At 44.2% G+C, this 14,359-nt stretch overlaps 1 protein-coding gene across 1 annotated transcript in view; it reads left to right on the plus strand.

The window, feature by feature from the left end:
* The window catches only part of LOC136588034 (ABC-type organic anion transporter ABCA8-like), a 199,411-nt gene that overhangs the window by 125,020 nt on the left and 60,032 nt on the right, over positions 1-14,359 (plus strand). The window contains exons 21-24 of the mRNA XM_066586932.1: positions 302-429; positions 7,823-7,960; positions 12,397-12,507; positions 12,627-12,797. Of these exons, the coding sequence (XP_066443029.1) occupies positions 302-429; positions 7,823-7,960; positions 12,397-12,507; positions 12,627-12,797 (548 nt within the window). The remainder of the gene's footprint in view (positions 1-301; positions 430-7,822; positions 7,961-12,396; positions 12,508-12,626; positions 12,798-14,359) is intronic.

The following is a 14,359-nucleotide window of genomic DNA, read 5'->3' on the forward strand; positions in this document are numbered from 1 at the left end:
ATCCTCCATCTCTGGACTATTCAGTATATTAGATCTAGAATTATGGTGGGGTTTTGGATGTATCATACAGGTATATTTTTTTCCCTTTTTCATCTGCCCATTTGCAACATTTATAGTTTAATAAAAGTTTTAATAGGTACCTCCCCCGTGACTCTTACCAGTTGGCAGGGACTTCCTACACACAGTGAGTCTCCAATCAGTGCTGCCAGTTTTAGACTGCGCAGTGTACGTAGCTTTGACAAAGAAAATAGTAACTCCTTGTTTTTTTATCTATAGCTTTTTTTCTTTGTCACCCAACCAGGCTCTCCTATAGAAGACTTTGTCATGGCCGTGCAAGCACAGAATATTGTGGTTGATGTTGTTGATGGAGAGTACGATGAAAACACGGAAAAATACAAGGGAGCCATTGTGGTCTCTCTTGGAGAAAAGGTCAGTCACCATTCTAAAGTTTCCCATGGGTGATTTATCATCAGAATGTCCACTAAAGGTGGAGTCCAAAAAGGTTAGGTGTCTGATACGTATTACGTTCTGCCCTACATTGAGCTGTGAGAGGCTGATGACGGGTCTAGACTGAGGGGCATCTTTCTGCCTGATAGAACGTGGTTCTGTAGATGCATGTGACGATGGAGCTTATAGAAGCCTCTGCTGGGTGTGTGAAATTAGTGGGAAAGGGAAAAAAACAAACCTCTAATGTTATGTTTCTATATTGTTGCAGCTGTTCATAACATTTGACACTCCAAGTCTTTTAAATGTGTAGATTACCGGTAAGGGAAGTAAGGGCCCTTTATTGTAACAGTAAATTTCCAGCTGCCTGCAGCCCACCAATAGGGGAGTTTACTGCAATCAAATTACCTGAGTTGCGCCTTCCAGGAAGAGCTGAATGGTTTTATGAGGACAGAACCCTCTTGGCTAGGCAGAATTATCTTCTACACGATGATGATACTGCCCAGGATTCTCTACATCTTGCGTACAATGATAGTTACCATTCCCTTGAAGTCAATAAAATCTACATCAGAAACAGCTTCTAAAATTTATCTGAAGTGATAAACAACCCAGAGTGGCAGCTTCAATATTATACATCCCAAGCAAGAGAGGAGGTATGGGAGTGCCAAAGATTTCAGCTTATTATAACGCCATTTTAATTAAGCAAATCATATACTGGAGTTCACACCCGAAAGATATCAGCTGGCCAAGCTTACAACAACTTGCAGGAGGTGTACCCTTACAAGCAGTACTTTTGACGTGCGCTCGGGCCCCCACGCTCTCCGCCAGAGAGCCCCACAATAAAAGCTTAAATTAAAGCGTGGCTCCAGATCCTAAAACAAACTAAAGAATCCCTCCCAACAAAAGAGGTCCCTCTACCAATTGAAAGTCTGAAGGTTATTGTTGGAGACTTACAAATTGGAGCATTAAAAAAGAGAGGAATTGGATACATCAAGGATATATTATCTGTAAATAAAGTTAAAACCCTTGAAGATCTGAGAAACGAATATGATATTCCAGGATCAGATATATTCAAAGATCTGAGGATAAAAAGCTCCATTGATAGCCACTCCTCTTTTGCCGCTTCAATGCCAACCGCTTTGTACACTTACGTACTTAATCTCCTATCTACAAAAACACCCCTTAAACTTACCTACGATCTATGTATTGGAGGAGCGAGGAGAAAGAAAGGAAATCCAAAACGCCCATATATTAAATTGGGAAAAAGACCTTAAGTGGAAATTCACCCCGATCCAGTGGACAAAATCCTTCCTAGAAGCTGAAAGAGGCTCGTCCTGTACCAACCTATTGGAAGTCTACTTTGGTTCAAAAAGTTTTATTCGCATTATTATAAAACATCAGAATTGGGCAGCGTATAGACATATATTAATACCACTAACAGTCCACGCATGCTGCAGGAAACATTAATGGAAAAAAAAAACTCTTCTGCCAACAGCCATATATGATTAATTAGTGAAACAGGGGTAAAGAAGACAAACACAAAAACAAAAGAAATTTCATAAGACAAGAAAATGGAAGGAAGGGAAGGGGATACTGGGCACTGATCGTGACTCCTGATCAGGCAGAGCCGCGACAACTCCCAAAGGGGTTCTCATCTCAGGACCCATCCAGAAACAATCCAAGTCCTGAACCTGTCTGAAGAACGGAAGGAAATCTAAACTTCCCAGGTTCTGCGAAACTCCTCCTGAGCATTACTTTCATCAGCCCTCATTTCTTCATATCGCATAAGAACATTTAGCTCCTCCACCCACATCACCCTTGATGGCGGGGTTGACGACCACTACAACCTGGGAATGAATCTCAGCAGGCCCCCCCCCCCCCCGACCTTTCTAACAGAGCACGGGGAAGATTGAAAGTAGGGCCATCTCCTCACCAAATTAGAGACATATTGCCTCTATCATTATTACATCTCCAGCAGGTGGGCTGCGCTTGGGGATACATTTTATGTAGAAGGTCTAGGGTCCTGTACTAACAGGATAGGATTTTAAAGTTCAAATATTGCAGCCAAAAAGGAGGAGGTGAACTGGACAGCGCCTCTTGTAGATGCTTAGTGGAAGGTATAACCTGGGATCATTTACAATCAAGAGCGCGTAGGGAAGTACAGACTGATAGTGGTAGTCACAGGTTGAGAGAAAACCCTGTCCCAAAGGAGGGACATCAAACGGGAGCATGCATGGAGAAGGATCTGGGGAGTAACCCCCCCAGAGGCAGTGACAAATGAAAGAGAAAAAAGTAACTCCTGCGCTCAGGGTGACCCATGTGGTACTGACTGTGACTGCCTCTACTAGTCCATACACCCACACGTGTTCCTCTTAGGCAGTCACAGTCAGTACCGCACGGATCACCCTGAGCGCAGGAGTTACTTTTTTCCCTTTCATTTGTCAAGTTCAAATCTTGCAATTTGCAAGTGGATGAGAGTTCATGGCACAGAACCCAGGCCCTCTCCCAATCCTCCCATAGAATACTTCTGCCCAATTCTGTCTCCCATGCCTCCACATAGTCTGGAGATTTCTCCTCTTCCTCCCGCGATAGCAGCAGCTTACATAATCTGGATATCCTGTGTCTCTGAGATGCCCGGGACACACAAATCTGTTCAAACGGTGTGCGGGATCCAGAAAGGCTCTCCCAGGTTGTCAGGGATCCCATAAAGCTCCCCCACGTGCCGGGGGGACCTCTCCTTCCCCAGTGATCCCCACCCGAAGCTTTAAGCCTGACTGCAACATTACATTACGTAAACGAGGGATTGGAGAGGCAGGAAGCCCCAGAATGGCGGGACCCCGCATGGACTCCTCGAATTGTGAGTTGGAGACTAGGTGGGTAAGAGGCCCAGGAATTGAGACAAGGCCATTAGAGGGCGCAAATCTCATCCAGGTTTTCACTAATTGGCCAAGGAAGGGCGAAATGTTAGGCACAGAACCTGCATACCTAGGAGGGATCCAGAAGGTGCCTCGCAGAGACCCGGAACTAATGCATGCTCTGCCTCCACCCATAGTTTGGAGTACTTGTTCCTGAGCAGATCCAGTATACAAATGGCGATGCTAGCCTTGTAATAGAGGGAAAAGTCGGGTAGGCCCAGGTTTCCCCTCTCTTTGGCCCTCGTGAGGAGGGAAACGTGCATTCAAGGCTTCCTCCCTCTTCACACAGATACAGTGAGTAGGGTACGCAACTTCTTTAAGTAGGAGGCCGGGAGCCTCACTGGGACTGTTTGGCAGAGATGGAGAAACCTGGTCAGGGAGTCCATTTTAAGAGCATTGACTCTTCCATTTCATGAGAGGAACTGTGATTTCCAATTGAGATCCTTTTCTATGTCTGAGACAAATGGAGAAAAATTTAATTTAAATGCATGGGAAACATCTGCTGGTAGTTGTATCCCTAGATATTTTATGGCAGAATATCTGCAATAAAAGGGAAACTGGTTCTCTAGAAGTAACACCTTGGTTTGCGGCAATGACACATTTAGGATCTACGACTTTTGAGCATTAACTTTATAATTACTCACTCTGCTGAACCTACTGAATTTTTGTAGAATCACCAGTAGACCTATATGCGGATAAGATAAATAAAGCAGGAGGTTGTCCGTAAAGAGTGCCATCTTATGCTCCGTGTCTTCTATACGGAAGCCTGAGAGAGACTTGTTCTGCCGAATAGCATTGGCCAGAGCCTCCATGGTCAAGACATAGAGGAATGGGGACAGAAGATAGCTCTGCCTGGTCCCATTCCAATTCTGGAAGGAGTCCATCAGGGCACCATTGACCCTAATCCTGGCCGACGGATTATGATAAAGAGCCAAGATCCAATCATGCATATGCGGTCTAACACCAATTTTGCCCAAGGTAGCAGAGAGGAAGCTCCAACTGACCCTATCAAACGCCTTCTCTGTGTCAACCGCCAGGAGACACCGAGGGCTATTCGACTGTCTGGCCCGAACAATCAAGGACAGTGATTTGATGGTGTTGTCTCTTGCCTCTCTGCCTGGGACAAAGCCCACCTGCTCCCTATGGATCAAACGTGGGATAATGTCTTGAAGTCGCTCAGCTATTAATTACGCAAAACATTTAGTGTCTATGTTAAGGAGAGAAGTTGGCCTATAGTTGCCGCACACCAAGGCATCTTTGCCCGGTTTGGGGATGACCGTAATATGCGCCAGTAAAGCTTGAGCTGGGAATGGACATCCGTGGCCGACCGCATTGAAGGATCCCAACATCAGAGGTGTAATCTCCTCTCTAAACAGTTTATAGAACCTGGCCGTTAAACCATCAGGTCCCCGGGCTCTTGCCTAAGTTTAAATTTTTAATAAGATCTGATAATTCGGAGGAGGAGACGTCTAGCTTCAACTCCTCTGTCATTTTCTTGGGGGCATTGCTAGAGAGATATTCCTCTGTTTTGTCCACCACACTCCGGAGTCCAGTCTAGACATCTCCCTCTATATTGTAGAGTTTGGTATAATAACCTTTGAACTCGTCTAGAATATCCATAGTAGAGTGAACGAAATCCCCCTGACCAGTTTGAATTCTAAAAATATGTATTTGAAGGGACATAGGATGGAGAGCTCTAGCTAGTCATTTACCATTTTGTCTCCATACTCAAAGGATCCTCTGCATAGTTTGTCTCTAAAGACAAGGGAGCGTTGATCCAGGATTCCCAGGATTTGCTGTTTCAGTGACGAGATCTCTGCCTTAAGTACATCTTGTTGCAAACTCTTATTGGCGGCCTCCTTGGCCTGCCTGCAGGCTCAGCAAAAGATTACGCAAGTTATCGGACTTCTCCTTTTTGAGCCTTGATCCGTGTGAAATCAGGACCCCTCTGATGATGCATATCAGAGCTTCCCACTGTGTGCGTTCCCCTGTGGTATCGGTTTGGTGGCATTCCACAAAGTCAGCAATCGCTTTTTTCATATCATTCACACATAATGAGTCCTTGAGTAAATTATCATTAAGCCTACAAGAAAAGTTCTTGGGATAGTTGCCTGAGCTAGTGAGTTCGCTGAAGACTGGTGCATGGTTGGACCAAATAAAGTCCCCATAAGAACATCTTGGTGAGCAATCCAGCAGACTGTGAGAGACCAGAAGCAGGTCAATTCTACTATAAGAGTTGTGAGCTGAGGAGTGAAACGTTTAATCCCTGAATCCTGGGTGTAGGATCCTCCACAAATTGTCCAAATACAGGGCATCTAAGACTTTTTTGAGGGACCGCAGAGCTGCATGAGATACAGAGGACTTACCTGATGTCATGTCCCATTCTGGATTCAGCACCAGATTGCGGTTTTCACCCAGGGCAATCTTTGACCCTCCTGTAAACTCTGCCAGTGCTTGTAAAACTCTGGTCGCACAAGGGATCTGCTCACATTGGCAAAGGTTAGGATAGTTCCTGTAGTAGCAATTTTCTAGACAAACAAAGCGCCCCTCTGGATCCAGATTTGAAGTTAGAACCTGGTGCTGGAGCTCCTTGTGGATCGCTATGGATACTCCCCTGCCTTTTTAGAGGGGTGGGGGCCATGCTACCAAGCCGGATAGTATTTGGAGCAACAGGAAGGGACACTGTCTGCTTTGAAATGAGTTTCCTGAAACATGGCCACCATCACCCTCCTCTTGTGAAAGTGGTAGAGAACCTGACTCCTCTTTTGGGGAACATTAAGGCCCTTGGCATTAAAAGTACAAAATGTTATATCGGCCATGTTATCCACGGGTGAGAGAATTCCAAAGATAGGCGTCCCGCCAGAACCCAGTAGAGGGGGAGGAAGGGAGGGAGAGGGAAGAGGAAAGAGACAAGAGGTGGGGTAGAGACACAGACAAATAGCTTTCGTTAGTTTCTTAGGTTATCATCATGGGATAGACAACGAAAGCCACATGTGCTGTCAGCCCTAACAGACAGGTGGGAAGCCTCAAACTTTCACTCCTGCCACCCACGCCATGAATCTAATTTATGTACATAAACAATGAAAACCTCAAGCAAGTCCGGGACCCCTCTAGGACATACTCGAACTTAGCCGACAAGGCCTAAATAAGATGACCACAAAGTTCTTTCAGGTGCATTCTTTGGAGGAAAACATAGGAGCCTCCTGACTCTCCTGACGTGGCGCATGGCACTGTGATTCATGCCTCACGGTCTGCCACACACTTTTCGGTGGGGGAATCGGGAGAAAACAGGTGGCCGGCGAGTCCGGGAGAGAAATCGAGGGAAGCTCGAAGGTGCCCAAGAATTTAGGGAGGTTCCCCAAACCTCTGAACGTAGCTGACTTGCCCTCTTTACTAGCATGTGGCTGGAATGGGAAGCCCCAGTGGTAGACGATCCCTCTTTCGTGTAGAGCTGAGAGTAGAGGCTTCAATGCTTTACGTAGTTGAAGAGTGCGACGGGAGAGGCCTGACAAAATCATTATCGGAGATCCACGAAAAGACAACTCTCCAGACCCTCTGACCCGTTGGAGGATGAGTTCCTTAACTTTGTAAAAATGGATTCTGCAAACAATGTCTCTAGGTCTGTTGGGATTTGCGGATTTTGGACCCAGAGAGTAGAGGATTCTGTCAAACTCAAGGATGCCGGTTTCTATAGCAGGCTGTTGAAAAAATCACGAGCCCACACCTCCAGCTGGGAGGGACCGATGTCTTTGGGAAACGCCCCTGATCCTTAGATTGTTTCTGCGATGGTGGTTCTCCAGGTCAATGGTGTTAATGATCTGGTCCTGGTTCTCTTCTATCACCTCCACTCTCTGACCCACTTGGCAGATATTGTATTGTAAGGTGGCAAAGTCGCTTTATTGGAGGCCTTGTCATATGTTTCTCACATCAGCCTATGCAAACACTTTGTGTGTGTGTGTGGCTTCCTTCTTAGTAAATAGCGGCAGCTATATGGTTAACTTGTTCAATATTATACACTGGTATGTGTAGCAAGATGCTGGCACATACTCCCACACATCTTTCCCAGGCTTAGGAATGTCCTGAGATAGCGGTTTACTAGAACAATGAACACAGAATGTCTGTTATAGTTTTGTTTCCTAGAAATCACATTTTTAGTAGTAAACTATTAACGCACACCTTAAGGCGTTAACTTGTTCAGTCCTTACAAACTAAGAATTATGAGTTCTTATTACTTTGGGGGCATGTTTTACTGTTACTGCGTCATTTGGCGTAAATTTGTACTGTGATGATTATCAATAAACTAGATGTGTATTGTTGATTGACCAAGCATTGTGTCAGCTTCAGTGTGACCCTGCATGCATGCACTTCTCATTGTAATTAATTTAGAGCAGACAGTGAAGTTAGAAGGCATATGATTTATTTCCTATAACAATATACTTTGCATTACTTTTTTTTCATTGTAGGGCTATAGCTTTCAAATAGTTGGAAACCCCAAAGCAACTAACATATTACCCGTACTTGTGAACATCATCAGCAATGCTTACCTCAAGATGTCCAAGTCTGCAAACCTCATCCATGTGTGGAACAATCCCATACTTATTGTATGTAACTACCATAAAGTGTTATTTCAGTGTAAAGAAATGGAAGTCTGCGCTTGATTTATCTGTTCCAGGGAAGGCCTTTTTTCACACGAATGTTTTAACGCAGCTTTGAAATCTAATCTATATCTCTCTCTCTCCTATCTATCTATCTATCTGTCTGTCTGTCTGTCTGTCTGTCTGTCTGTCTATCTCTTTCTCATATCTATCTGTCTGGCTGGCTGTCTCTCTCTCTCTCTCACATTTATATACAGCTGGTATAAGTTATACATCTCCCTGTATATACTGTATATAATTGCACACTTTACACACAATTAAAAAATGCACCAAAAACACATGCGGCTTTTAATAGTATATGCAGTTTCTTATAAGCGCATGTGGTCTTTGAATACAGCATGCAGTTTTTTAATGTGTTTTTTTTCTGTATTGTAGTTCAAAAGTACAACAAAAAACATAAACACAGGCCACTCTCATACCTGCATTCAGAAAATCCAGCTCAAAATCGTGGCATTTTTACAGCAATTTTGAGCTGTGGTTTTAAACACATGGTACAGTGCTTTTTAATGTATCCCATCATTGTGATAGCTGTGGACGTGGGTTACAAAATGCGAAAATATAAAAATAGAACAGACAGCTCTCGAAAATCGCGGCATTAGAAACGGCGTGTTCGAGCTCAGGGCCGAGTAACCCCATTAAAATCAATGGGAGCGTTGTACTGCGGTGAGCACAATGTTCAAGATGCTGCGCTAATAGCGGTAAAAAGCGGTGTGTGTGAGATTGGCCTAAGGGGCTACAAACAAATTTTTATGTAGTGCTGGAAATGAGTCATGTTTGGAAAGATTTTGCCAATGGATTAGATGATGTATAGAAATTCATTTTGAAACTGTATGCAGCACAATTTAGTTATGGGTACAGGGAATGGGGGGGGGGGGGGGCAGAACCTTTGCATCCTGGCCCCTGAGCCTTTTGATACGCCCTGGCATGCACCATTGCTTCCGCAAAGAAACAGTCAGCCACGGATGGTCCTGTACATTGAAATGGCTAATTAGCGCTCCATATGTTCTATTTTCCTGTGTAAGGCTTTATTCATACGAGCGTTTTTACAGGGCTATTTAGCTGCGTTTTTACGCCGGCCAAAAATTGCGACCATCTGAAGTATTCCAATGTATTTGTTCAGATGACCGAGTTTTAGCCGCCTTAAAACGTTGCGCCGGAAAAAAACAGCATTTAGCAACCAAATTTATACGCTGCCTGAAAACATAGGTCTTACTCCATCTTTTGATCGATATACACTGCCGGCTCCCATAAACTCCTATGGGAGCTGGAAAAAAGGGAGGGGGAAAGAGTTTAGCAGCGTCCAATGCAGGGAAAAGCTTACAGGTGCCTCTATTCAGGCATTTGAAGTCATTCAGAGGATTTATTCCAAGCAAAGCATTTCCAGGCTGTGGCATATTTTTTGCTAATACGTCGCACACGGCCGTGTGAATGGACGAGAGAACGCAAATTAAGCCTGAGTCTTTTCTTCATTCACATGATTTTACGGCTTGTGTCGGTGACCGTAAAAATGTATACGCTCATGTGAAGGAGCCCTTAATGTGCAGGAAAATAGAACATGCTGCGTATTTTTTTGCAAGATGGAATTGCAAACTCATTTGTGCAGGGAAATAAAACATATGAAGCTAATTGGGATAATTAGTCGTTTTAATGTACAGATCGAGGATGTGGGTTTCTTTGCAAAATGTACCGTAAAAAACGCAGTTACGCGAGCAAACATCCAATGAGCAAAAACGCAGCTCAAATCTGCATACGCTCGTGTGAATCCGAGCTTTTATAGTGGCTTGAGTAATTACTCAAATGAGCTATTACAGGCAACTGTTGTCCCATGTAAACAAGAGAATCGCTCATTTGAGTAATTCAGAGTTGCTTGGTCTTTAGCTCACCTAAAAACCAAGCGACTATCGGACTGTGTAAACAGGCAGTTGTCTGTCTATGAATTACTGCCTATTCATGCTGAATGGAGACGGGTGCCGCAAAAAAAAATCTCCGCCCCCATTCAGTGAGCGATGGAAAGACCTGGAAAAAAACAGATAAGTTAGGGGGGAAAAAAACTTCCAAGGCATTTTTTTTTTCTGGAAAAAAATTGAAAAAAAAAGTTGTGTAGAATATGGAATATTCTTTTCCAATGATAAATAATATGTCTAAGACATGGTATGCAAACTATAGCACATAAAAATTGTCTTTGGAAAAAAACAAACTATTTTTTTTCCCAATTGTCACTTTTTTTCCAAGCCTTCCTATCTGTAGTTGAGACAGCTTTTGGCACTAAAGCATCCAACAGCCATCCCATGTAAGGCGATAGTCATAATCTGCAGAAAGTAGTTGGAAAAGCAGACACTAAACTGTACAGTTGGCAGCTGTCATAGAGAGGGAGAGTTGGAGTATAGATAAGGGGCTGTGGATGGAGGCAAACACCTTGAAACGTCAGAGTTGACATTCTGCAGCAGTCACAGTGTGCATTTGTATGGTGGGGTCCAGTGACATGATAACATACCGTAGTTCGAAAAAAAACATCTGTCCATCCAGTTCAGCCTAATACCCCCCAATGTTGATCCAGAGGAAGGCAAAAAAAAACAATGGGGTAGAAGCCAAATTTCCCCATTGAAGGAAAAAATTTCCATCCGGACTCCAATCTGGCAATCGGAATAATCCCCATATCACGGACCCTTCTGAAGTTAATAATGATTATATTTAATATTGTAATGGTCAAGAAAGGCATCCAGGCCCCTCTTGTACTTTTTCCATTGAATTTGCCATCACCACATCCTAAAGCAGAGAGTTCCATAGTCTCACTGCTCTTACAGTAAAGAACCCCCTTCTATGTCAGTGTAGAAACTTTCTTTCCTCTAGACGCAGAGTATGACATATGGAGTGGCAGTCTTCTATCACTTCACTTGCCCTAACTAATGGAGCTGTTCAGGACTCCGCATGTAGAATGATTGCAATACTGCAGGATTTCCAAGACAAAGTGCTAATGACCACTTGTCCGTTAATCCGTTTGTGACGTGTTACATGTAGAGCCTGACAGCACCTGTGATGTCAGTTACCGACTCTTAGCTCCGCCCACTGATCACATGACTGTGACGTCGTCACAGGTTTTTTGTCGTCCTTCTGCACTGAATGAGGAATTGTGGGCAGACTACATTCCACACAAACCCCTGCGGCCTATGGATACAGCAGTACTCAGTCTGGAAGTTTGTATCTGGTTGTCAGACAGCTGGGCACCTGTGTGGAGACTTCAATAACTGACACCTCACAAATTTACACATGTAGCTTGTGTGCTGACAGGACCTGTGATGATCTCACTGCCATGTGATTAGTCAGTTGGTCTCTGAGCTGAATGAGGTATTATGAGCAGGCTACACCCCCCCCCCAAAAAAAACCCGTGGCCTCAGTTGCTATGGATACAACAGTACTAAGTCTGGCAGTTTGTAGCTGGACACCTGTGTGGACTCCAATAAATGACACCTCAGAAATGTCCACATATATAGCTGGCAGTGCATACTGACCAACAACATTAAAGCATAGTCCTTCACTGCTATCTTCACATCTCCTGAATGTAATGATGTAATCTCAAGTGCTAATGCTGGCTACACCAGTCCAACCTTTAATCTAATCGTTAACTGTTGTCCAGTGTTGTAACTAACCGTCGCTGTCATGCAAACGTCACCACAGAGGGTTCATCGCTGCCGTGAAGCTAATGCAGCTTACATGACACAGCGGCAAGCCACGATTTCACCTTAGCCACCAGCTGAAGTTCGTAAAACATATGCAGCTCATATGCAGAAGCTACGAGTGAACATGTCTCCTCAGCGAGCTGCTGAAGTTCGTAAATCACATACAGCTCATATGCGAAAGCAATGTAGCAGAGCTGCGTGTGTGTGCCATGCATGCAGCAGAACTGTGTGGTACACTGGTACTATAAGTTCCTAATAATTACTAGTTATCTCCTATTCAGCCAGACGCAACTGTTACATTAATATAATATAGTCTGAACTTCTCTCCTTATATTTCTCAAAACTAATGTACTTCTCAATGTGCAGCATGGGCACCTACCATTTATTGAAAGCGCCTGATTGGCTAAAGGGATCTTCCAGGACTGAACGATTGATGACCTGTCTTGAGGTTGCATCATCAATGGGAGCCCTGCTGATCAGCTGTGTCACAAAGCTCCGTACACACTGGAGTGGCCCATATTGGTAGTGCAGGCACAGTTCCTATCCATTTGAATACGAACCTTGCAGCAGTACCATATCAGACATCGCAAAGTGTGTGCAGAGCTCTGTGCTTCCAGCTATGGGCACTGCTCGTTAAGTAAACCTATTCACTGTTTAGTGTCTGACAATGATAAATTATGTTTTAATTTTTCACTTTTTTTGTAGGAGAATATAGAAGATTTCTTTGCGGTCAGGAATGTTATGATTATAATTTACACCCTGTTCTGTGCCAGTCTCTCCCCTCACTTTGCAATGAGCAGCATCAGTGACAACAGAGTGAGTAACGTTCTCGATGCTGGGCACAATAGTGGCACAGCCAACATATTTTACTGCTAAGTTCACTTTCAGCCCTCCAACAACTCATTGATCTAACCAAGTGATCCTGAATTTCTTAGATCAAAGCTCGGTGCCAGCTGCGATTATCAGGCCTCTTCTCTTCGGCATATTGGCTCGGACAAGCTTTAGTGGATATCACGTTCCACTGCCTTCTTCTGTACCTGTTGACGGCAATTCTTTTTGTTTTCGGCTTGTTCCCTGTCTTCTCGTTCGGAGTCGCTATGCTTCTGGTGAGTATTTGGGAAGAGATTTGTCACATAGCATTTCGATTTTACATTTGATGTAATCTGTTAATGTGGCATCCAACAACATATTCCTAGAACCCTATTAGCATATGATTCATGGTGTTTCAGCATTTGCATTGCGCAAATATCACTGCATAGAAACACATTGGCCCTGATGCATCATGAGAGGAGTTCTCTCACTTCTAGCTGTTTTAAGACAGCTCTGTACAATGCACAGTGGCCCAGGTTGGTACTGCAAGCTTAATCCTATTAAAGTGAATAAGCCTCAGCCCGCAATACCAACCTGGGCCACTGTGCAATGTACGGCGGTGTCTGAAAATATCTAGAAGTTTGAAAATCCCTTTAACGGTTTACATAGTAGCACATACATATGGGGTGTATTTTTCTGCTTCATGTTGGGACAGGTGACATGGAGGGTTAAACAGCATTGAGGGAGATTAGCCCCTCCTCCACAATGTGCTTTTTTTTTTTCTTTTTTCTTTTGTCCTATCTGTGGGTGTCCGGGATAGGTGGCTCTTGTCTCCCTACATTTCTTCCCACACTCTCATGCCCTCTTCTGGTGGTAGTGCGTGACAGTTTTCTTGAGATGGTGCAGCAGGGGTATAACTACAATAGGTACAGAAGATGCAGTCATACCTGGGCCCTGGAGACCTAGGGGCCCATAAGATCTATTCCTTACGCTAGGATACCAGTACCATGAATGAAGCATTATAGTTGGGTTCCCTATTACAGATTTTTGCATTGGGGCTAGCAGCTTCAGGTTACACTTCTGTATGCAGTATATATTTGTAAGGCCTCTTTCACACGGGACTTTTATTGCAGCTATTTTGCAGCGGTAAAACACTATCCAAAAATCGTGACCATCTGCAGCATTGGATTCGAATGCATTTGTTCAAATGGGCGATTTCCCGGTGCGTAAAATCGTATGTCCAGAAAAGATGGCTCATAAGGTGCGCATTCTGGCCGGCCACTTTTACGCGCGGCTGGAAAAGATAGGATTTGTCCTATCTTTTGCTGGACTACGCCAGCTGCTCCCATAGACTCTTATGAGAGCTGTCAGAAAAAGGAAGGGGGAGGGAGTTTAGCAGTAGCACGTGTTGCTAAAGTCCCTCCCCCTCCCCTTGCCATAATTACCCATAGGCTGGAGAGGGAATTTAGCATGGCAAGCGCTGCTAAAGTCCCTCCCCCTTCCTTTTTCTGACAGCTCTCATAGGTTTTTATGGGAGCTTCTATTGCCGCTATCAGTTGAGGGGGAGAGACCTTAGCAGCATGAACCGGCAAGAAAATGGGAGACTTAGCTGCAACTCGGTTGCAGCTTTCTCCTGTTCTTGCTATTTTCGGCCGCGAAACAGTCAGCCGAAAATTGCAACACCCGTATGAAAGTGGCCAAATGGGAATAGAAAACGTTAACCTAGTGAAGTCCGCTAAATGCTACACTTGCTGAGGTTTAATAAGATAGATGATGCAGAATTATGAATGTTCATGGAGTAGCTGCCATATATATTAGAGATTATGTAGAGAGCTTGTTTGGGACGCCAGTGTATAGT

Source organism: Eleutherodactylus coqui, chromosome 13 (genome assembly GCF_035609145.1).
Source record: "Eleutherodactylus coqui strain aEleCoq1 chromosome 13, aEleCoq1.hap1, whole genome shotgun sequence".
Taxonomy (NCBI): domain Eukaryota; kingdom Metazoa; phylum Chordata; class Amphibia; order Anura; family Eleutherodactylidae; genus Eleutherodactylus; species Eleutherodactylus coqui.